The sequence below is a fragment of the Setaria viridis genome, chromosome 4 (genome assembly GCF_005286985.2).
Source record: "Setaria viridis chromosome 4, Setaria_viridis_v4.0, whole genome shotgun sequence".
Taxonomy (NCBI): domain Eukaryota; kingdom Viridiplantae; phylum Streptophyta; class Magnoliopsida; order Poales; family Poaceae; genus Setaria; species Setaria viridis.
This window is the reverse complement of record NC_048266.2, coordinates 19,259,813-19,284,670: the sequence shown is the minus strand read 5'-3', so window position 1 is coordinate 19,284,670 and position 24,858 is coordinate 19,259,813. Positions and strand designations below refer to the sequence as shown.

Here is a 24,858-nt window from a genome sequence, read left to right as displayed (position 1 = left end):
GAAATTCTGAGAGGTTTTTTGCTTTCCCCTTTTTTCCGCCCGAACCCCCCTATATTCACAATTGGACTGCAGGTTGATTTCATGAAAGTCTGAGGGGTTTTTTGCGAAATGAGCGTGACGGACGAAAATTACTGGCAGAGACGTTGCTTGCTTTAATAATAGGTATATATATATATATATATATATATATATATATATAGGTATAGATATCGATATAAGGTATATAGATTATAAAAAATATTCGGACCTACGAGCGAATATTCGGGCAAGATGCGGGTTCGCTTGTGTTTCTTCGAAACCAACGGACCACGCCAACACAGTAGATTCCGCGCGTCACGCGAATCGTGCGTGCTCCAGCTATCTCCGCCCGAACCCTATCGTCACCCCTCTCACCCCCGTCACTCCGCCCCCGCCGCCAGGCGCATCCACCGCCGCCTCCCCTGCCATCCGTCGCCTCCCCTACCCTCCGCCGCCTCCCCTCACCCGGTCACCCATCTCTCCCGGCTGGATCTCGCCTGACGCCGGTCGCTGGCCCTCCCGTCGCCTCCCCTACTCTCCGCCGCCTCCACTGCCATCCGCCACCTCCCCTCACATTCATCCATCTCTCCCGGCTGGACCTCGCCCGACGCCCTTCGGCGCCCCCTCCCGTCCGCCTCCCCTACTCTCCGCCGCCTCCACTCCCATCCGCCTCCCTCACCTCACCCGGTCACCCATCTCTCCCGGCTGGATCTCGCCCGACGCCTGTCGCCGACCCTCCCGTCCGCTGCTTCCCCTTCTCTCCAAGGTAAGGAAACCCTACCATGTATCTCTTTGAATTTGAAGGTGGCTGTGCCATTGGGTTGATTCAACCACCATTCAGATGGACAAATAGTTGACTGAATGGATGATGTTTAATTCAATTGTTGCAATGACTATGTAGATTGACTGATGAGATTGAGTTGTCTCTGTTTCCTCTGAGCTGGTTTCGGCTTCGTAATTGACTGCTGCAGGTTTAACTTAGCAATGTGATCTGACCTGGTTTCAGCAATGCGTTGAATGGTTGATGTTTAGTTGAATTGGTTAATTTATACTGTACACGTTTAACTCACCAATGTGATGCAATGCAAATGTAGTCCAAACTCGCAAAGATATCACAGCAAACTTTGTTTATTTTCTTTACAAACTTCCCCCAAACTTGAGTTACGGATCAAGCCAGCAAGTGTGTGTGGTAATCTCACCAAGTAGGTGAGCATATTCACTATCCATCCCTAACCTCCAACCAAACAAGAGATGGAACCACTCCAACCCACTTTATCCCTCTAATTCCAATCAAACAAAAAACTGGGTCCAACCCATCCTTGCAATCAAACAAGAGATGGGTCGAACCCAACCCAGAAAAGTGGGTCGGCTCTGACCTAACCTGCATCGTTCCAAAACCAAACACATGCTAACATAGCCGCCGGGTCCTCCTAAGCACAATCCCCCACCGCCGTCCTCAAGCATCAAGCCCGGTTGAACACCGTCGCCCGCCGCTGGCGACCTCCACCTGTTTGCTTCCAACTGATAGAGGACAACAATCCCCCAACCTTGCAGGCAGGCTCTCCGTTCACCTTCCTCCGTGCCGGTCATCGGTTCAGATGAACACGGATCCAGGTATCCTTGGGCATGCGAGTATTGGTTTAGGATTTTTGCAGAAAATTTTTGGGGGCATGTCTGCAGCTGGCATTGGCTTCTTTTGGGTGATCGCGTCCCACTTGGTTTGTTATTTCTGCTTGCTTGTTGTGGCTGCTGTTTTCCTCTCTGCAGGTGAGAAGAGGTCGTTTGGCGACCTGGACGACGATGACGATGACGTCTTTGCTTCCAAGAAGGTTAGGTGATTGATATTGCTATTGTTTCGGTAAATTGACTCTCATTTGGCCGCTGGAAGAATTCGTAGTGAAATTTATCAGACGGAGTATCTGCTATATTATAGGATTTGGAATGTGAGTGTGGAGGTGGCAGTTTGTGGATGGATTGTGTGTGGAAAATTGCTTCTTGTACCCTGGGAGGAGGGGCGGGGGGAGTGGGTTGTGGGGGTGGATTATTTGGGATTTGTTTGTATAAGCCATGATTAACATTCTCTTCTCTTCTATGTGTCAGACCCATCCCACCCAACTTAACCCATTAGCCCACATCAACTGACCTGATAATAGACTTCAGATCTATCCCAAATAGTATCTTCTGCCAAATAGGCTTGTGCTTTGCAACATTATAAGTGAAAAATGGTTACCTATTCAGGGCATGCTAGGATTGTTAGCCTTGACTTGCCAAGCTAGGGATAAGGAAGTGAATTATTATGGAAGCCAATCTGACTCGCCCTCAAAAGTAGTTAAACCAGAAAAGACGAGGTAAGAAAACCATGCATCCTGGCCTTGTAACCACAATTCCAGGCACCGAAAATTAGGTGTACTTTATCATATGGCTGTTTTCTTAATAGATATGCAGTTGGAAGCCAAATAGTTTGTGGTATAATGGAAAGATGATATATCCTTCCTAGGATTGGGTATAGTTGATTATATACACTGGTAAGTGATGTAGTAAGCAATAAAATAGCACTTCTCAGCCCTTAAGATTTGTTACATTACTACTGCGGGCGACTTGAAATTCTGCTGTTTTGACTGATAACTGGGGCTGGAAAGAAACACATTTCGTATGCTGGAAAGCTCACTTTAAGTAGTGCTCTGATTGTGCTTGTTTTCCCAATACTAAAATTAGTCAATATAGAACATATGTGAACCACACTTTGGTTATCATCAGCTTGGAAATAAAGTGGCTTCTAAACTACAGTTAGATGATACTTGATCAAAATATTTTAATTTTGAACATATCTTGCTAGCTCGATACTAGGCATGCATTAAAACTGTATTTTGTGGTGCAGGCAAAGACAAAGGTTGAGGAAAGTGCTCCAGGAGCTGCGACGGGAATGATTCTGTCTCTTCGTGAAAGGTATATCACATTTCATGTTTGACCTTTTGAACCAATGTTTTTCTGTTAGCATATAAAAGCATTTATATTGTAGATGAGACTAACACTCGTTCCCTTTGAAGTTTGCAGGACTGTAAACATAGCCTTGCATCCTGCCAGGTTTGTTGTCATCCCTCCACCTTTTATTCTATTCTCATTTACTAGTGCATTAAGAAACTGTTATCTAGTTGTACAATATGTTATATGTTCTACTATTTTATTATTCTATACTTTTGTACAAGTTTGGTCAGTGAAAAAGCAACTTCAGTTAGTAATCAGTTTTCCTGCGAGTTGAAAGAAAATACATGTCACTAACGATAAGGAGAATATGCAAAAATTGTTACTGCTAGTTTCTTGCTTAATATGGTGTAGAACTCATGTTTTTACATCTGCCAAGAAATACAACTTATCGACACAGCTTATTGTAGCACATATCTAATGTTGCGTATAGCATCGACCAATAAGTTAGCTACTTGGCTAGTCTATCCTTAATTTGTTGGTTTGAAGCTGAGTTGAATTATTCACTGATAAGATCTACTAATTGAGTCTTAATGATAATATTTGCATTGCACGGCATCTATTTCAGTTAAGAAAGATAGGTATCAGCTTTTCCTAAAAATTGACCATGATCAGAATTCAGAAACCCCTGCCAACAGGGAAAAGCCTGGTTTGGTGATGAGGGCAATCTATGCTGTTATACTGGCATCGCTGGCAATAACTGGATCTGCATTGCTGCTGATATGTTAGCATTATAAAATATCTCAACTAAAAGCCCAGCGAAGTCAAACTTGACTGTAGAAAGCCAACAGTCTATAAGTATTATTGCACTAGCGCTACTGAAATGATGAACCCTTTTTTGAAGGTTAAGGCAGATCTAGAATGTTTTTCCCTTCTATATTGAATTTGGTATAATATAAAAATGGAAGAGCAATGAACACCAATACCAATGCAGTAGGGTTGCTGTTTCCTCCGCCCCGGGGAGGGTGAAACCGCTGTAACCAATGAAACCGCTGAGATACTCTGCTTTGAGTTTAAGGCAAAATCAGAGGGACATGGTGTGCTCACCTTTTTACTACTAAGGGAATTGTATTGAATTTTGTATAGTATTTTATTTCTTATTTAATGCAATGACATGCAATGCTCCTTCATGTTTTGGAAAAAAAGAGGTATGTTGATAAACTAATGCGTGGCACACTCTTTGTACAATCCTTAGTTCAATATGGCATTAGCAGAGAAAAGTACAGTGGCAGGGACAGAATGCCACAGCTTGAAAAGATGAGATCCTAGAATAGGGAGAAATAAACCGTAAGTTTCGTGTAAGGCATTTGACAGCAAAGGCAAATTATATTATTATTTTTTAATTTCTCAATGAATTACCTTTTTTATGGTTGCCTTGACTTGCATAGTAAGATTGATACAGTTTCTCACAGTCAAATCTTAAAAACTACTTGAGTTCTACTATAGACAATGTCCTCAATAGTTGTCTTAATTTTTCTTTTGTTTTAACCAATGTTGATTAATTTTAGTTCATTCTTTTGTATGACTAAAAGACAAGGAGATTATTGCTTGATCCAGCAATTCATGAAGAATTTACACGCTTAAAGGTCAGTCACATTCCCTGAATCAGATAGTTCTTATATTATATCATCTTGTACCTGTATGTTTAGAACACGCAACACAATTTGATGTGTTTGATGCTTAGAAAACACTTTGCTGTGTGTTTCCTAAAAGAAACACAATAGGATATTGATGATTTCCTTGTGCACTCTACCATTTATACTCTTGTGAAATGTTGGTATCATAATATGCAAGTGCATAATCTCGTTGATTACATGTATACAATATCACAAGAAATTTCTGTATTGGTTTCCTTGTAAAAAGATACATTAAGGAATGAATGGTCAAAAGCAACGAATATGTTATTTTGGGAAAAGGAAAACAATAATTTCGTCATATAATCTTATTTGTTTTTGTAGGCCATCGAAGTAATGTATTACACCTTAGGTTGAGGACCATGAATTATGATGATGCATTAGAATTTGAAACTTATGTAAATTTAGTGGCCTAGGAAAGCTAAAACTGCCATATCTTGAGACTCACTGGTTATTTCTAAAGTCTAAACAATTGTCCATGCACACCAAATCTTATAGGCTACTTTTCTGCAGAATCTTGTGGAGGAGAAAGAGAAAAAAAATCAAGCAGCTTCAGGACAATGTTGCTGCTGTCAATTTTACTCCATCAAGCAAACTTGGAAAAATGCTAATGGCTAAATGTAGAACTTTGCAAGAAGAAAATGAAGAGATTGGGGCCATGGCATCAGAAGGAAAAGTAAGCCCTTCTACACAAACTCCTGGTTACCTTGTTACCATATAAAATTCTGAAATGCTTTTTTATTGTTTTTAAGATCATTGTAAGAGGATAAAGAGTCTGGTCACTTTGATTGAACAACCAGAAATTTATCATAATAAAAAAATTCTGCTCAGGTTATGCAAATAATGCATCTGATGTGAATGCCTATAATAGCTTCTTACCCAACTACTCCCTTCAGTTCTTTTTGTAGGGTGTATTAGGGTTTGGAGAAGTCTTTAGGCCAGTCTCACTGCACATTCTCACAGTTACTTGTGAGGTGTTATGGAGATGAAACTCCTCTCTCATCTCTTGAACCTCCCCCTTCTCTCTCATCTCTTGAAACTCCCCCTTCTCTCTCCTCATAATGACCATGCCAAGTGAGCAAAATTGCTGATGTGGCATATATTTTAATGCTCATGAAACTCCTATGAAACCTTCCATTGAGACTGGACTTAGAAGCATACGTTGACCACCAGTTTGTTTTTACAATATACTCCCTCTGATTTATAACACATGTTTTAGCCTTTGGCACAAGGATTAAGGAAGTAAATAAAATGGCCATCCTATACCTAGTTTATATTCTCAACAGTGTGCATTTATGATGCCAAAACTACTTACTATTTAATGGAATTAATGAGAGGTAAGATTGAAAAAGAGAGTCAAAATCACCTCGAAGTTGTAGAACAAGTATTTTGAAGATAGTGAAGAGGCTAAATAACAAGTATTGTGGATTGGAGTGGGTTTTAAATTGCTACAAATTAATATTGTATTAAAAGATCTGAGAAATACAAATCTATTGCTTACAATGTTCCTACACTAAGCAAGCATATAGCTGAACTAAGTGTTAAAAATCTGTGAAATTTTGTCTTTCTCAAATCCTAATATGCCCTGTGAAAATAAACAGACTTGTAACAATGCTTTTTAACGATGTATCTTTGGTGCAGATCCATGAGCTTGGAATGAAAATTGCGGTTCTGAAGTCTCAGAACAATGAGCTCAGGAATCAAATTGATGGTTAGTGATTTTATCTCTCATCTGTATGAACTGCATTCTTTATAATTATTCTTTTTTTGCTTCTCAGTGATTGGTGTTGGAGTATTAGTGCACTACCAAGAGTATCCTTCGCAACACTTCCCATCTAGATTTTTTTGGTTATTTGACATTTATTGAACTATGCTACCACGATTAGATTTCAGCGCTAGTTTGCATGTTTCTTTTAGTGAGTTACAACAGAATCTCGCAAGTTTCTATTAAGTAAATTGCTTATTCTGTTATGAAACCATAGCTATTTTGACCTTTTTCTTTTGTTGTGTTGTCAGTTTTGTATAAACACATGGATGGTGTAACAAATGACGTAGAGAGATCAAATGAAATGGTAAGCTTCATCATTGTTACTACAGGGTACTATTGGTTAGTTGCCTTTTTAGGCCACTAAAGATCTTTGGCTCGCACCTTTTACAGGTGTCCATTCTGCAAGAGGAGTTGGAAGCCAAGGATCTAGAGCTTGCAAGATTGAAGGAGGTGCTTTCCCAGAAAGAAGCTAGTCACGATGAAGCGGTTGAGGAGAGAGACGAAGCTGCAAATGATATGAATACAGCTTCAGATCCAATGCATGTGAAAGTGGAAAGTTGAGGCGGTTTCCGGTTTGGCTGGCAACTAGGTGCAGTGGGTTGTCCTGAGAAATCTATATGTATACTATGCAGACTTCAAGTGACTATTTCCTGGGATGCTGATGTACCAAAAGTACTGTACCAAAAGTACTGGTATATCACGCAGTGTATGCAACAGACCCTGCTTATTTCTGAGCCTTGGTGGCTAGTGCTTGTTTAATTTTGATGGGCACTGTTGCTGAAGCTTAACTAGAACTGTTGCATAACTTGTGATTCTTGTGGTCCTGCAAAATGCTGTGCTCTCATGGGTCAGTTGCACCATTTGAGTGTCTCAGTAGTGCCTACTGTTAGGGTTGATGCTCAACAATGTGATTGGTTTGTGCCATCTTGATACCTACCAGACCCTCCAAAGATGCAATGCCTCTGCATTGCATAGCGCCTAGACTCCCTTTGGATTCATACTGACATCTGAGACGTGCATCTGAATTCCGGACTGCTAGCTGAGGTGATCCAATGCGCATGTGGCGCTAACGTGTTGGCAGAGCGCCGCCCCAGAGTCTGGCAACCAATTAGACCCTGTTTGGCATGGCTCCAACTCCGGGTGAAGCTGCTCCACTCCAGAACTCCACGTGGAGTCAGTTTCGTTCCAAAACTCCAGAACTAAAATGGGGTGTTTGGCTAGATGGGTGCTCTCAGCTCCAAAAAAGATCGATTTCAGTGTGAATTGCCATTGTTGCCCCCAACTTACTGTTGGAGGTATGCCCTAGAGGCAATCATAGAGATGATGATATTCCATTTGTATCCATGATTTGTATATTGTGTTCATTGAATATCCATTAAAGGCTACTTGAATTGATTTGCAATTATGTGAATTGTATGTGAAACTCTTTACTTGTATGGTTATTCTAAAGTTGTCCCTAGTCGGATTTCATGTGAGGACACACATGAATATTAGACTAGCACATGTATTAGTTGATGACTATGTTTCACAAGTCATGGACATGGAGATGTTGAACTAATAATGTGGACACATGTGGAGACATGTGCTAGGACTGACCCAACACGAGAAGTAGTTCTCTCTTTAAACAACATATACGCTTTGTCCTTAGACCTGAGATTGTCGCATGTATTCTAGATGTGGATCAACCTACTTAGGGGCTATCAAACGCTACGCCGTAACAGGGTAGTTATAAAGGTAGCTTTCGGGTTTGTCAAGAAGCATGCTATGAGACATGGTCAATCAAGATGGGATTTGCCCCTCTCTGATTGAGAGTGATATCTCTGGGCCCCTCGAGTGATCGGATCCGAAAATGCATGGCCATGCTACGTACGATTAAGAGTTAACCTACAAAGGGATTCCGAATCACAGGATCGAGAAAGAGCGGTCGGCTTGAAGCTAGACCAAATATCGTGAGGCAAAGGGAATAGCATATATATTATGTTGTGATGGTTCGTCTGATATGATCTTCGTGTACGTATAGGAGTTGGCACGTCTTGCTAGAGGCCGCTACCGACTATTGGGCCGAGTAGGAGTACTCGGGCCATGTCTATACGTATCCGAACCCATAGGGTCACACACTTAAGGGGCTGGAAGCCCAATTCGGATCTGATCCGAGTTGGATTAGGTTTAGAAGTACTAATGGGCCTCGGACCCAGAGGCCCGTCAGGAACCTCTATAAATAGAGGGGTGGGGGCGCCCTAGGGTTTACACCTTTTTGGCGAAACACACCTGCCGCGCCTCCCACGCCCTCGCCTGTTGCAACTCGCGGATCTAGCAGTCCGGCTTGCGACGCTTCCTCCCTGCACGTGTGGATACCTTGGAGGTGTTGCGCCTGCAGCACTTGGACGAGCCATCGACGAGCCGCCGACGAGCCACGACGAGCCGACGACGAGCCGCGGCACCGGAGGCGATCTTGCTGCACGTGGACGATCTGCTGAGGAGCTGCTGGACGTGACGTGATCGACTACGTACGACTACATTGATCGACTACGTACGACTACGTGATCGTCTTCACTGCATCGACGCATATCTACATCTTTCGCACCAGTAGTGCGTCGAGTGGTAATCCCGTGATCCTTATACGGCAGTTCTTCTTGGTTATACGCGGTAGAAATTTTGATTTGCGCTAGTGTAGCCTACCTCGTATCCCAACAGTGGTATCAAGAGCCGTAGCTGCTTAGTTTTGGATTCGGGATGTGTGCATATGGAGATATGCGAGTTTTTCGTTTGATCTATGTCCTGTTTTCGTGCCTTAACGACATACTCCTACCGGTCGGTTTCCGCCATCGGAGTTAAGTGATACACGTAAATCCAGTTGCAGTGAGCGAAGATCAATATGATTGGTCGAATCGAAATCCAGGGTCATACGCCAGGCGCATTAGATGTGCAACAGTAGATGGGATCTACTGCCGGGGTCGGGATTTTTGCCGTTTGCGTATGCTTCGGTAAATCAGCCGTAACTTTTCGGTACGATCTCGGGTCGGGGCGATTTTTATACGAAAATTGATCTACAGAAAAAGTTACACATGAATTTCAACCGCTTTGCGGTTTTCGTCGAAATTAGATTTCCCAAATTCGGCTTGGAAGATGGAGTTTCGGGCCTCCAAAGTTTTGAACGTTAGGACGCCTAACTCTGTTTTGCAGGATGTATGTATATATCTTGTGATCAGTATGGCCCCCTTGTGTATGTGATGCATGTGTGTAACTCATTCGTGACCTGCGTGTCGCACGTACGGCAACACGGCAGGAGCCATATGTGTTGTCACTTTATTGTATTTAATGGTCTGCGTACCAATCTGTGATGATCCAAGCAACTATGTAATCTTCATTACTAGATTCTTTACTAGCTATTAGGTGTAATAGCATGCTCTAGTTCTTGGAGGACTCATCACCAGGAGGATGGCGCACATGGAACATGGAGATGGAGATCACCATGGTGAACAGGTTCTATGGAGATGGAGATCACCATATGAAAACGGGCCATACTGTGTCACAACTGTGTGAATGCTATTCTGTTTTATGTTTTACTTTCTGCATGCTGTGATGTTAGAAGTAGAACGATCCCTCGCAAATTTTAAGTTAGTATGCCCTCCCAACTAAAACTTGCACCGTCCCATGTCTTGTACAATTAGTGGTGGGTCTATGAAATTAGGGTGCCACTAGTTTTCCTTGACTAGACGGGTTTGTGTCGGACACTTACACGCATAAGGGTTGGTTTGCTTAACAAGGATATCTTAACGGTTAAGGACCTTGGGGCATAAAGGTTGGGCGCCGAGACATAGAGATGTCACCCAACAACAGGAGTCATATGTGATATGATTAGCAAAAGTTGCTTACCGATCTACCTCGTTTGCTAGCGGTGATGCTAAAGCTCACTAGTAGACTTGTTAGTTGTGGGTCCTGAATCACTAAGTTTCAATAGAGGGATATTGATTTTAGTGGGAGTAGATTCTGTTAAAATAGTTTAATGTAATTTGCTCTATCATGGATACGTTTGTCTTAGTGTATTTTGCATTACTTTTGTTGTAGATTAAATGGCACCTAGCAACACCACCACATCGTTTCCTTTGCGTTCGGTCCTTGAGAAGGACAAGTTGAATGGAACAAACTACTCGGATTGGATCCGTAACCTGAGAATTATTCTCAGGGCTGAGAAAAAGGAAGATGTTCTAGACAACCCACTACCAGAAGAACCTGCTGATGATGCACCCGCTGCTGCTAAAAATGCTTACAAGAAAGCATGTGATGCTAACCTCGAAGTAAGCTGCCTTATGCTTGCTTGCATGGAACCCGAGCTGCAGATGCAGTTCGAAACAAACCATGAGGCGCACGATATGATCGTGGCGCTTAGAGACATGTTCCAAACACAGGCCAGGACTGAAAGGTTCAATGTGTCTAAGGCCTTTGTTGAGAGCAAGCTAGCAGAAGGCGCAGCAGTAGGACCACACGTAATCAAGATGGTTGGTTACACTCAATGGTTGGAGAAGCTAGGCTTCCCACTGGGCCAAGAGTTGGCCACTGATTTCATTCTTTCATCTCTTCCGCCTAGCTATGGGAACTTCATCTCGAACTACCATATGCATGGGACGGAGAAGGGTTTGAATGAACTGTGTGGTATGCTCAAGACAGCAGAGGCTGACATCAAGAAAAGCGCTAGTACCAGCCATGTGATGGCGATACAGAACAAGCCCAGCTTTAAGAAGAAGGGCAATTCTTGGAAGAAGAAGGGCAAGGCTGGAACGTCCAAGCCAAACCCACCGCCCAAGGCTAAAGCTGGACCTGCTCCAGATAAAGAGTGCTTTTACTGTCATGAACTTGGTCACTGGAAGAGAAACTGCAAGCAGTACCTAGCTTCCTTGAAGAACGGCGGAAGTAAGAGTACTTCTACCTCAGGTACGCTTGTTGTTAATGTTATAGACAACATATTTCTCGCTGATACAGTTATTAATTCTTGGGTATTTGATACCAGATCGGTTGCTCACATTTGCAATTCGATGCAGGGAATGATAAGAAGTAGAAGCGTGGAAAGAGGAGAAGTTGATTTCCGCGTGGGCAATAATGCAAGAGTTGCTGCTTTGACCGTCGGGACGATGCAACTCCACCTCCCGTCAGGATTTATTATGGAGTTGAATAATTGTTATTTTGTTCCTAGTCTAAGTCGAAACATTTTGTCTCCTTCATGCTTGATGAAGGATGGTTATTCATTTGCGAGTGAAAACAATGGTTGTGTGATCTCTAAGAATAATATGTTTATGGCTTTTGCACCCATTGTGAATGGATTGTTTGTTTTAAATCTTGATGGTTCACCTGTCTGTAATGTAAGTGCTAAAAGGCCTCAGCCTAATGATTTGAGTCCTACCTACTTGTGGCATTGTCGTTTGGGTCATATAAGTGAAAAGCGCATGAAGAAGCTCCATTCTGATGGACTTCTAACTTCGTTTGATTTTGAATCATACGAGACATGTGAGGCTTGCTTGCTAGGCAAGATGACCAAGACGCCTTTCACAGGATTTCCTGAGAGAGCAGTAGACTTGTTGGAACTCGTACATAGTGATGTATGCGGACCAATGAGCACGACAGCTAGAGGAGGATTCCAATACTTCATAACTTTCACTGATAATTTTAGTAGATATGGCTATGTCTACTTGATGAGGCACAAGTCTGAAACCTTTGAAAAGTTCAAGGAATTTCAGAATGAAGTTGAAAATCAGCGTGGCAAGAAAATTAAGGCCTTACGATCTGATCGTGGAGGCGAGTATTTGAGCCACGAGTTTAGCAATCATCTAAAGAGTTGCGGAATTATTCCACAACTTACGCCGCCTGGAACACCTCAGAGAAACGGTGTGTCCGAGCGACGTAATCGAACTTTGTTAGACATGGTTCGATCAATGATGAGCCAGTCGGACCTACCATTGTCATTTTGGGGATACGCTCTAGAAACAGCAGCTTTCACACTTAATAGGGTACCATCTAAATCCGTAGTTAAGACACCATATGAGATATGGACTGGAAAGGTTCCCAGTTTGTCTTTTCTAAAGATTTGGGGATGTGAAGTGTTTGTCAAGCGACTTCAGTTGGACAAGATCACACCCAAGTCGGATAAGTTCATTTTCGTGGGATATCCAAAGGAAACTTTGGGATATTATTTCTACAACCGATCAGAAGGCAAAGTGTTTGTCGCTCGGAACGGGGTTTTCCTAGAGAAAGAGTTTCTCAAAGGAGAAAAGAGTGGAAAGACAGTGCATCTTGAAGAAGTTCAAGATGAGCCGATCGGGCAAGAATCAATAAGTGATGCTAACATAGCAGAACAAGTTGAGATACCCATGGCAAGAGAAGCACCGCCACAACCACGAAGGTCGGCAAGGCTCCGTGAAATGCGGGAAATATTATTGTTGGACAATGATGAGCCTGCGACATATGCAGAAGCAATGATGGACCCAGACTCCGAAAAATGGCAGAGTGCCATGCAATCCGAAATAGAGTCCATGGGAGACAATCAAGTTTGGAACTTAGTTGACCCGCCTGATGGTGTTAAAGCCATAGAGTGCAAGTGGATCTATAAGAAGAAAAAGGACATGGATGGAAATGTTCACATCTATAAAGCACGACTTGTCGCAAAAGGTTTTCGACAAGTTCAAGGAGTTGACTACGACGAGACCTTCTCGCCTGTAGTGATGCTTAAGTCCATTCGGATTATTCTAGCTATAGCTGCATATTTCGATTATGAGATATGGCAGATGGATGTCAAGACAGCTTTCCTGAATGGAAACCTAGCTGAGGACGTGTATATGATACAGCCCGAGGGTTTTGTCGATCCGAAATGCTGGAAAGGTATGCAAGCTTCAGAGATCCATTTATGGATTGAAGCAAGCATCTAGGAGTTGGAACATTCGTTTTGATGAAGTGGTCAAAGGGTTTGACTTCACCAAGAACGAAGAAGAGTCTTGTGTTTACAAGAAGGTTAGTGGGAGCTCTGTTGTATTTCTAATCTTATATGTGGATGACATATTACTGATTGGAAATAACATTCCTATGCTTGAGTCCGTAAAGACTTCACTGAAAAATAGTTTTTCGATGAAGGACTTAGGGGAAGCGGCATATATTCTGGGCATTAAGATCTATAGAGATAGGTCGAGAAGGCTTATAGGTTTAAGCCAAGATACTTACATTGACAAAGTGTTGAAGCGGTTCAGCATGGAAGAGGCAAAGAAAGGGTTCTTGCCTATGTCACATGGCATACATCTCAGCAAGACTCAGTGTCCTTTGACTGCTGATGAGCGGGATCGCATGAGTAGAGTGCCATATGCCTCGGCTATTGGATCTATCATGTATGCAATGATAAGTACTCGCCCAGATGTTTCATATGCGCTAAGCATGACAAGCAGACACCAATCTGATCCAGGTGAAAGTCACTGGACAGCGGTGAAAAACATTCTTAAGTACTTGAGAAGGACTAAAGATATGTTCCTCGTCTATGGAGGTGAGGAGGAGCTCGTTGTAACAGGTTACACCGATGCTAGTTTCCAAACCGACAGAGATGATTCAAAGTCACAATCAGGATTTGTGTTCACACTGAATGGTGGTGCTGTTAGTTGGAAGAGTTCCAAGCAGGAGACAGTGGCCGATTCTACGACAGAAGCCGAGTACATCGCGGCTTCGGAAGCTGCGAAGGAAGGTGTTTGGATAAGGAATTTCCTCATTGAGCTTGGTGTGTTCCCGAATGCGTCCAGCCCATTGAATCTCTACTGTGATAACAATGGGGCAATTGCGCAAGCAAAGGAGCCAAGGAACCACCAGAAGAACAAACACGTAATGCGGCGATTCCATCTCATTCGAGACTTCGTTAACCGGGGTGAGATCAAGATATGCAAAATACACACGGATCTGAACATTTCTGATCCGTTGACAAAACCACTCCCGCAGGCTAAGCATGATGTGCATGTAAGAGCTATGGGTATTAGTACCTTCTAGATTGACTCTAGTGCAAGTGGGAGACTGTTGGAGGTATGCCCTAGAGGCAATCATAGAGATGATAATATTCCATTTGTATCCATGATTTGTATATTGTGTTCATTGAATATCCATTAAAGGCTACTTGAATTGATTTGCAATTATGTGAATTGTATGTGAAACTCTTTACTTGTATGGTTATTCTAAAGTTGTCCCTAGTCGGAGTTCATGTGAGGACACACATGAATATTAGACTAGCACATGTATTAGTTGATGACTATGTTTCACAAGTCATGGACATGGAGATGTTGAACTAATAATGTGGACACATGTGGAGACATGTGCTAGGACTGACCCAACACGAGAAGTAGTTCTCTCTTTAAACAACATATACGCTTTGTCCTTAGACCTGAGATTGTCGCATGTATTCTAGATGTGGATCGACCTACTTAGGGGCTATCAAACGCTACGCCGTAACAGGGTAGTTATAAAGGTAGCTTTCGGGTTTGTCAAGAAGCATGCTATGAGACATGGTCAATCAAGATGGGATTTGCCCCTCTCTGATTGAGAGTGATATCTCTGGGCCCCTCGAGTGATCGGATCCGAAAATGCATGGCCATGCTACGTACGGTTAAGAGTTAACCTACAAAGGGATTCCGAATCACAGGATCGAGAAAGAGCGGTCGGCTTGAAGCTAGACCAAATATCGTGAGGCAAAGGGAATAGCATATATATTATGTTGTGATGGTTCGTCTGATATGATCTTCGTGTACGTATAGGAGTTGGCACGTCTTGCTAGAGGCCGCTACCGACTATTGGGCCGAGTAGGAGTACTCGGGCCATGTCTATACGTATCCGAACCCATAGGGTCACACACTTAAGGGGCTGGAAGCCCAATTCGGATCTGATCCGAGTTGGATTAGGTTTAGAAGTACTAATGGGCCTCGGACCCAGAGGCCGGTCAGGAACCTCTATAAATAGAGGGGTGGGGGCGCCCTAGGGTTTACACCTTTTTGGCGAAACACACCTGCCGCGCCTCCCACGCCCTCGCCTGTTGCAACTCGCGGATCTAGCAGTCCGGCTTGCGACGCTTCCTCCCTGCACGTGTGGATACCTTGGAGGTGTTGCGCCTGCAGCACTTGGACGAGCCATCGACGAGCCGCCGACGAGCCACGACGAGCCGACGACGAGCCGCGGCACCGGAGGCGATCTTGCTGCACGTGGACGATCTGCTGAGGAGCTGCTGGACGTGACGTGATCGACTACGTACGACTACGTTGATCGACTACGTACGACTACGTGATCGTCTTCACTGCATCGACGCATATCTACATCTTCCGCACCAGTAGTGCGTCGAGTGGTAATCCCGTGATCCTTATACGGCAGTTCTTCCTGGTTATACGCGGTAGAAATTTTGATTTGCGCTAGTGTAGCCTACCTCGTATCCCTACACTTACCCCACTTGTCATCCTCTCTATCCTATCTTCTTCCACTGGATAGCTTTTCCAGTCGGGGCAAGACGGGTGGCAGGGCTGGGCGACGATGGGGGCGGGGCTTGGGTGGCGGGGTGGGGCGGCGACGGGGGCGGCGCCGGGCGGCGAGCGGCGACGGGGATGGGGACGGGCGGCGGGGCTGGGCGGGCGACGGGGATGGGACTTGGGTGGCGGGCGGCGACAGGCGGCGACGGGCGGCGGGCGGCGGGGCCGGGCGACGGGTGGGGCGGCTAGCGGCGGGGCTAGGCGGCGACGGGCGGAGCTTGGAGAGTGGGGTGGGACGGCGACGGGCGGCGGGGCGGCGACGGGCAAGGCTGCGGTGGGGTGGCGACGAGCGGGGCTGGGGCGGCGACAGGCGGCGGGGCTGGGCGGCGGGACGGCGACAGGCGGCTGGTCTGGGCGGCGGGGCGGCGACGGGCGGCGACGGGTGGCGGGGTCGGGCGGCCACAGGGGCGGCAACGGGCGGGGCTCTGGCGGCGAGTGGGGCTCGGGAGAATAGAATGAAATGTTTTTTTTGTAACCAGTGGCATTCACTAGTAGAGAATTGGCCTTTAGTCCCGGTTGGTAGGGTGCATATCTCCCGAAAATCCATCCGGGATAAACCAACCGGGATAAAAGGGGGGGTCTTTAGTCCCGGGTCTTTTAACCGGGAGTAAAGGTCCCCCTTTAGTCCCGGTTGGTGTCACCAACCAGGACTAAAGGGCCTGCCACGCCAGGCGCGGGACAGGCCCTTTAGTCCCGGTTGGTAAAAGCAACCGGGAGTAAAGGGCGCCCCTTTAGTCCCGGTTGGGTTTCCCAACCGGGAGTAAAGGGTTATCCTTTAGTCCCGGCTGGATTCCAACCGGGACTAAATGGCGCCCTGCATGGCACCTGCCCGGCGCCTGAATTTTTCATGCATGCATCACGTACGAAGTACCGCGACCCTTTTGTTAACCTTTAGTAGTTGAGATTTTTTTAGAATGAAATCAACTAGTATTTAAACGAATGGGATTTGTAATTATACAATTACTATATATATACACAATTCTTATACACAATTCATATACACAATTCATATACACAATTCAACTAGTACAAATCGATCATAATTAGCGCGTATTATATATACAAATAAATCAAAGTATCTATCTACAATCTTCCCGTTGAGGTGTTGCTGATCAGAGTGTCTAATTGTCGTCCATGGTAATAAAATTCTCCTTTTGGATCTACCACCTCGTCCATTAGGAATCCAATGAGACCTTCACATATTGCCGCTACTCTTTCTTCCTTCAAGAGTCCTTGTTGAATATTTAACATCTATAATTTGGAAATTTGTGAATGTTACACGAACAAATACATATAAGGAGCTAGAAAATAATTAACTAGTAATAGTTTTATTTTATGTACTTTAAAGTTGTGCGGCGTCATCTTTAGTCCCTTGGGTCCCATAAAACTGTGCATGTGCTCACAAATGTAGTAGCCACATAGATTATTCCCGGGTTCCTGTCTTAAGCACTTCAGTGCGGAAAAAAATAAGTTATGAAATATTCGTGTTATACAATGTAATAAATGTGCAGACTTCATACGTACCGGGAAGTCTGTGTTCCATGTAAGTTTTTCTTTGAATGGACCTTTGTGTGTCCTTATGAATTGTTTCCATGCGCTGCGGATTAGAATAATGAATGATATAGTGTAACAGGGATAAAATTTAGGAAACAAACTTTTGCATAGAGATAAAGGTCCAGAATTATTACAAGCCTAGCATGTCTTGCGTTTCTTGGTACTCCACCGGATCTTTCCTTAACGAATCGAAGACAGTGACGTGGCTTCTTTCAGGCTCAATTATAATAAGGATCCAGTGGAAGCTACGTGCGTAAAATGTTCATGCATATTAGAGCTAACTAACATGTAGAGATAAGGAAAAAGACATCGAAAGTAGACGGTATACACACACTTACTTGAAGTTGTGTGGAAGTAGTATGAAATCCTTAAATGTTTGTTTGTCTAGGAAATTGTATACTTCCACCAAGGTTTTTTCTGGCGCTAATTGTATCTGTTGTTGGTTAACTACAGATGGATCCATAAAGCCTATATGTAGGTACGTCTCTCGGCAGCATGTCTGAATTAGCATCCTACATGAAATGGAAGACGAAGTTAGTACGGTGACGCACGCCAAAATTTACATGTAGAGATAAAGGGACACTTACAGAACCCAAGCGCTGATCAGAGAGATGTCCAGAGCATCATGATAGTACACTTCGTATATATCCTTGAAGTCTAGCCACAGCACTTTCTCGCCTTCGCCATGAAAATCTATCGGTTTTACCTTCAGGCCGAGCATCTCCCTCGAGTCAGCGGATGCCATCATGTACCATTGATGGATTGCGTACATCTTTGTTGATAGCTTCTGTACCAATGAAGGCTTTACTAGAGGTTTGCCTAGCTCATAAGGCCATCTCGGCTCAGGGGGCGGTGCAGTTGGCGTCTCAACTTGCCCTAGGCATTCATCAAGTCCCAGACCTGTTTCTTGCATAAACTTCAATACTTCTGTTTGTTGATCCAAGGGCATTGCTTTTACCCGTTGAGCGTCTTTTTTTTGATAAATGGCTGAGGTCGGGGACAGCACCGCTGGAAGATGACTTTCCTTTCCTTTTATCCTTTTCATCAGCCTTTACTAAAGCCCATTCATAGTTTATAAGAGTGGTATCCTTTTCTTAGCTCCTTCTTCCATCCTGATAAAAAAGTTTAAATCTCTTCAATTTACTGGCGGTGGCTCCATCTCCCTTGCATTTTTTTCTTCGGCTTGTTTCTTGAACCACTCACTAGCCTCTTGTTGGATTTCTTCCCACTGTTATGCATGAGACATTGCCTCCAGCATTCCTTACGAGTCACTTCAGGCTCCTTTGTTTTCTTCTTTCTCTGTATTTGCTTGGGAGGCGGTGCTCGTGACTTCTTTAGTGGTGGTGCAGGTTCCTTCATGGGGGCCGCTCTTGGTGCCGGCGACGGTGATCGGGGAGGGGTGTTGTTATTGTCGTCGTCGCTCCCACCACCAGGATATCGTGGAGATGGAGACCTTGATATAGATGGAAGGGACGGTCCTGGAGCAGGTTGTGCAGGAGATGACGGTCTCGAGCTATGAGGAGAAGGTCGCTGCTGGGGATCTACGGGTGGCGGTCTTGAGCTCTGAGGAGATGGCTACGTGCCGGGAATAATGATCTAGTGTTTTCGCCATAGAATGATCCCATGAAGCGCATCTGCTAGTGTATTTTCCTCGTCGCCTCCCGGGAGGTCGAGCTCTAGACCTTCATATTGGCTATCAACTATTTGCACTACGCGGACGCGGCGTAGCCAGGTGGAATCTCCATGCCATGACTGTGTAGAGATACGAGGTAGGCTACACTAGCGCAAATAAAAAATTTCTACCGCGTAAACCAGGAAAACTGCCGTATAAGGATCATAGGATTACCACTCGATGCACTACTGGTGCGGAAGATATAGATTCGCGTCGATGCAGCGAAGTCGATCAGCGTAGTCGTACGTAGTCGATCACGTCGATGTCCAGCAGCTCCTCAGCAGCTCGTCCACGTGCAGCAAGATCGCCCTCGTGCCGTGGCTCGTCAGCGGCTCGTCGTGGCTCGTCGGCGGCTCATCCAAGTGCTGCAGGCGCAACACCTCCAAGGTATCCACACGTGCAGGGAGGAAGCGTCGCAAGCCGGACTGCTAGATCCGTGAGTTGCAACAGGCGAGGGCGTGGGAGGCGCGGCTGATGTGTTTCGCCAAAAGGTGTAAACCCTAGGGCGCCCCCACCCCTCTATTTATAGAGGTTCCTAACGGGCCTCTGGGTCCGAGGCCCATTAGTACTTCTAAACCTAATCCAATTCGGATCACATCCGAATTGGGCTTCCAGCCCCTTAAGTGTGTGACCCTATGGGTTCGGATACATATAGACATGGCCCGAGTACTCCTACTCGGCCCAATAGTCGGTAGCGGCCTCTAGCAAGACGTGCCAACTCCTATACGCACACGAAGATCATATCAGACGAACCATCACAACATTATATACATGCTATTCCCTTTGCCTCACGATATTTGGTCTAGCTTCAAGCCGATCACTCTTTGTCGATCCTGTGATTCGGAATCCCATTGTAGGTCAACTCTTAACCATCCGTAGCATGGCCATGCATTTTCGAATCCGATCACTCGAGGGGCCCAGAGATATCACTCTCAATCAGAGAGGGGCAAATCCCATCTTGATTGACCATGTCTCACAGCATGCTTCTTGACAAACCCGAAAGCTACCTTTATAACTACCCTGTTACGGCGTAGCGTTTGATAGCCCCTAAGTAGGTCGATCCACATCTTGAATACATGCGACAATCTCAGGTCTAAGGACAATGCGTATATGTTGTTTAAAGAGAGAACTACTTCTCGTGTTGGGTCAGTCCTAGCACATGTCTCCATATGTGCCCACATTATTAGTTCAACATCTCCATATCCATGACTTGTGAAACATAGTCATCAACTAATACATGTGCTAGTCTAATATTCATGTGTGTCCTCACATGAACTCCGACTAGGGACAACTTTAGAATAACCATACAAGTAAAGAGTTTCACACACAATTCACATAATTGCAAATCAATTCAAGTAGCCTTTAATGGATATTCAAGGAACACAATATAAATCATGGATACAAGTGGAATATCATCATCTCTATGATTGCCTCTAGGGCATACCTCCAACAGACTGCTCTGCCCCGCTAGGGTTGCTAACGCACTGCCGTACGCTATCTGTACATATAGCAAAAGTAAACAAGTTAAACTCTGATCTCGAGGCGTGGATCAATTGACAAGATTGCATAAATATTATGTATAAGTATATGTTAATAGTGAGGTTGCCGACCGGTGCATGCAGCTCACATGTGGTGCGTTGCGTGATGGCATCCGCGGGGAACCGTTGCTCCTCCACGGGTAACCTGGGTGTTTGCGCATCAGGGACCCCTGTAGAAGCACAACTGCTCAAGAGGCATTGAGAAGGGCTGGCATTGTTACGATTCGGCAATGCTCCAGATTGGGCCAACTCCGCAACTGCGTGGGCCACTCGACGATTGATTTCCTCCATCATTCTTTGTTCTTGTGCCTGCACTTTGGATTCTAGCATCTGCCGCTAGCTCTCCTTGATCTGTTGCTTTCTTCGCTTCTGGCTTCTGTACGAGGTGCTGTCGCCTCAGAAAGCAAACTTCCACGGAACGACCCCGAACCCTCGGCAACGTCCTGGGTGCTCCGGATTACCGAGGGCCAATGTGAGCTCATCATTTTCTTGGTCCACCTTCAACCTCCCAGCCTTAGAATCTTCAATGTTCTTCACAAGATGTTCGGCCTTCTCACATATTGTGTTATTGAAAATCAATGTCCCATCCTCTTGGCTCAGGGAGCCTTCATGAGCGTAGTACCAATTTTTTTATCGTTCGGGCCATTCAATAGTTGCTGGTACGATTCTCCGTTCGATCAGATCTTGTTCCATCTTCCTCCACTTGGGAATTGCTGAGCCATAACCACCTCGCCCCAGATGATGATGGTAGCCCTTCTGACTAGCATTTGTTGTGTTGGTCATGATCTTTTTCACACCGTCTTCACTCCTCTTATATTCAACAAATGCATCCTAGTGGTCCCTCAACTTTGGCCACACGTTGAAGTATGGAGTTCGGCCCTTCTTAATGTAGTGGGTATCCAGCATCTTCTTGAATGTCTGGAATTGTGTAGTCATCTTCTTAAGCATCCACGCTTTCACATCCTTCCCAATATATCCTTCGGGGAATGTGAAATGTCTCTTGACGTCTTCCCACAGCATATTCTTTTCTGTCTCCGGGAGGGCGTACGGATTAGTGCTTCTGCCCTTCCATTCTCTGATGCTGATAGGCACGTTGTCCCGGACGATTGCCCCGATCTGACTCATGTACTTCTTTGCTACTTTCTCGGGAGCAACCGGCATGCCCTCTTCTGTCACTTCCGTGATGACAAGCCTCCCTTCCATCACCTTTGTACGACCTCGGGTCTTCTGTCCTTGTGTCGATCCAGAGGGCTAACAGTTCAAGATTCGTTAATTAGTACGTAGTAGTAACGGTGGCGTGAAACAATACAAGAATCGTTATATATACCTCGCCGGAACCTACGCCACAACAAGGTGTTGCTGAGGCTCTTGCTCTTCATTCCATCGGCGGACATGTTGAGGAACATGTCCGCCTGGGTGCCCTCTTCATCGGTGTACGATAGTGGAAGGTTGTCGCCACTACCATCACCAACGATTATCTGCTCCATGAGATACCTTGTGGTCTCATCGTCTGCCATTTCAACTATTGATTGAAACATACATGGAATCATACATGACAGTCATAGAAATCGCCTTAGTTATATGTACATAAGGGTATATACATGAAATCATAAAATAACATGAATCCCACAAAGTCCGGAATATTTATACAAATTTCTACAAATTAGTAGTACATTGTGACGAATTTCTAGCAATAACATGAATTTGTACAAATTTCTAGCAATAACATGAATTTTGTACGAATTTCTAGCGATAACATGAATTTTTATGAATTTCTAGCAATAACATGAATTTTGTACGAATTTCTAGCAATAACATGAATTTTTACGAATTTCTAGCAATAACATGAGTTTTGTACGAATTTCTAGCAATAACATGAATTTTTTACGAATTTCTAGCAATAACATGAATTTTTACGAATTTCTAGCAATAACATGAATTTGCGGAGGCCGGGGTGGCGGAACGGCGGAGGCGGGGACGGAGTGAGGTGGCCGCAGCAACGATTAATTTCTACCAAATTTCTACTAACTTGTCCATATTTATTGGAATTTCTAGCAATAACATGAATTTGCGACGGAGGCGGAACGGCGGAGGCGGGGACGGAACCACGGACGGTGCCTAGGTTGGGACGGTGGCGGTCAGGGCGGCGGGACGGCGGAGGCGGGGACGGAACCACGACGAAACACGATTCATTTCTAACCTAGGCGGAGCGATGAACCTAATTACTACTAATTTACACTAATTTGATTTTCTAACACATATACAAAAATCTATTGAATTTCTACCTAATTACTACTCCTTTCTATTTATTTTCTAACTTAAAAAAAGGCCCTTGCTGACGCAAGCCGGTGGGCTTGCGTCAGCAAGGCGGTACTCCCGGCGCTAGTGCCGGCGCAGCGGACCTCGCGTGCGGTCGACGGTGGCTGGGGTGACGAGGTGGTCGGCGCGGCGGGACGGCGGAGGCGACGACGGAGCGAAGGCGCGCGGGACGGCAGAGGCGGGACGGAGACGAGGCGACGACGAGGGGCGATCAGGCGGCCACCCGGGGCGACGAGGCGGCGACGAGGATGGAGGCGGCGACGAGGCCCCGCGATGGAGGTGGCCTCCGGCGACGAGGTGCGGGCCGGGCGTGATGGAGGAGGATCGAAGCGGGCCGGGGCGATGGAGGAGGAGGCTATCTAGATGCGGTCGGGCAGCGGGACGACGATGGCCAGGGCAATGGTGGACGAGGACGATGGCGGCCGGTGAGAGAGGCGGACGGGCGGCAACGAAGCAGACCGCGCGCGGGATCTTGGCGAAAATTTTGCTAAGTGTAACTAACGTGGGGGGTAGAAGGGGCTACAGTGCCTTTTAACCACCCCCCCTTTTATCCCGGTTCGTAATGGCACCCGGGACTAAAGGGCCTTTTGTCCCGGGTCCCATCACCAACCGGGATAAAAGGCCCCCCCCTTTATCCCGGTTGGTGACAGGACCCGGGACAAAAGGGTGCGTCCGCCAGGTGGGGCTGGGAGCCTACCCTTTTATCCTGGGTGCCACCACCAACTGGGATAACAGGGGGGGCTTTTATCCCAGTTGCAGTTGGCAACCGGGATAAAAGGGTACGTCCCGGCGGGAGTCGAAAAGTACCCTTTTATCCCGGTTGCAGTTTGCAACCGGGATAAAAGGGGGGCCTTTTGTCCCGGTTGCTGTTGGCACCCGGGACACAAGGTCCTTTTCCCATTTTCTTCTCCCGCCTGTTTTTTGGAAATGGATTTTATTTATCTTTTCACTGCATTTCAGGATGAAAAACAAAAACCTTCACATATTTTGTACATGCAAAAATATATTTAATTAGCGAGTAAATTGACAATAAGTGTGATTTAGTCATTAATTCTATACCAGTTCATTTAGCCTCTAAAATATTTATTTTACTGCATCGTTGTGATCAAGAAATTATTCAATTAAATAAATTCAATGCGCAGAAAAATCCATGTATGTATGTGGTTAACATTGTTCATGTTTATCTAATAAATCTTCACCTAACAAATTTAAGAACACATGAAATCATACATAGGGTAAATTAAAAATTGTATCAATTACTACACAAAGGTTATGTAAATTTAGCGCATTACAATACAACATTGTAAAATGTCTTCTTCACGAAAGTTCCTTGATCATGATCGTGGCGTAAGTACGGAGCCTCTTCTTTGGATAGCAGAATGCTTGGATCAACTTCAACGGCGAATGGAGGCATGCCATCAAACTGATCATAATCATCTGATTGGTCTGTTTTATCCTCGACTCCCACGATTTTTCTTTTATCTGTAAGAACTATGTGGCACTTTGGCTCCCATGTCTCTTCTGGATTTCTCTTGGGTTTGCTACACATGTCCTTCACATAGAACACCTGATGCACATCATTGGCAAGTACAAATGGGTCATCACTATATCCAGTCTTGCTCAGATCTACTATTGTCATTCCGTACTGATCTTTGGTTATGGCAGTTAGCTTCACCCAATTGCAAAGAAATAGAGGGATGTACAGCGGTCTATATTCGAGTTCCCATATCTCCTATATGAAACCATAATACGACTCCTTGCTATTATTTCTATCCATAGCATCTATGCAGACACCACTATTCTGGTTCGTGCTTTTCTGATCCTGGGCTCTCGTGTAAAATGTATA

General features: G+C 45.0%; 1 protein-coding gene and 1 pseudogene across 1 annotated transcript; both read left to right on the top strand.

Annotated features, from left to right (window-relative positions):
* Positions 1-1,438: 1,438 nt before the first annotated feature.
* On the top strand, positions 1,439-3,236 carry LOC117852158 (FKBP12-interacting protein of 37 kDa-like). The gene is made up of 4 exons (XM_034734135.2): positions 1,439-1,632; positions 1,786-1,847; positions 2,897-2,964; positions 3,066-3,236. The coding sequence occupies exons 1-4, from the start codon at positions 1,617-1,619 to the stop codon at positions 3,145-3,147; spliced, it is 228 nt and encodes a 75-aa protein (XP_034590026.1). The 5' UTR covers positions 1,439-1,616; the 3' UTR covers positions 3,148-3,236.
* Positions 3,237-4,109: 873 nt separating this feature from the next.
* LOC117853513 (FKBP12-interacting protein of 37 kDa-like) lies at positions 4,110-7,246 on the top strand (annotated as a pseudogene).
* The last annotated feature ends 17,612 nt before the right edge of the window (positions 7,247-24,858 follow it).

Coding starts and splice junctions, on each gene's coding strand:
- LOC117852158 (XM_034734135.2), top strand. Junction 1,848..2,896: donor ACGTCTTTGCTTCCAAGAAG/GTTAGGTGATTG, acceptor TTTGTGGTGCAG/GCAAAGACAAAGGTTGAGGA. Junction 2,965..3,065: donor ATTCTGTCTCTTCGTGAAAG/GTATATCACATT, acceptor TTCCCTTTGAAG/TTTGCAGGACTGTAAACATA.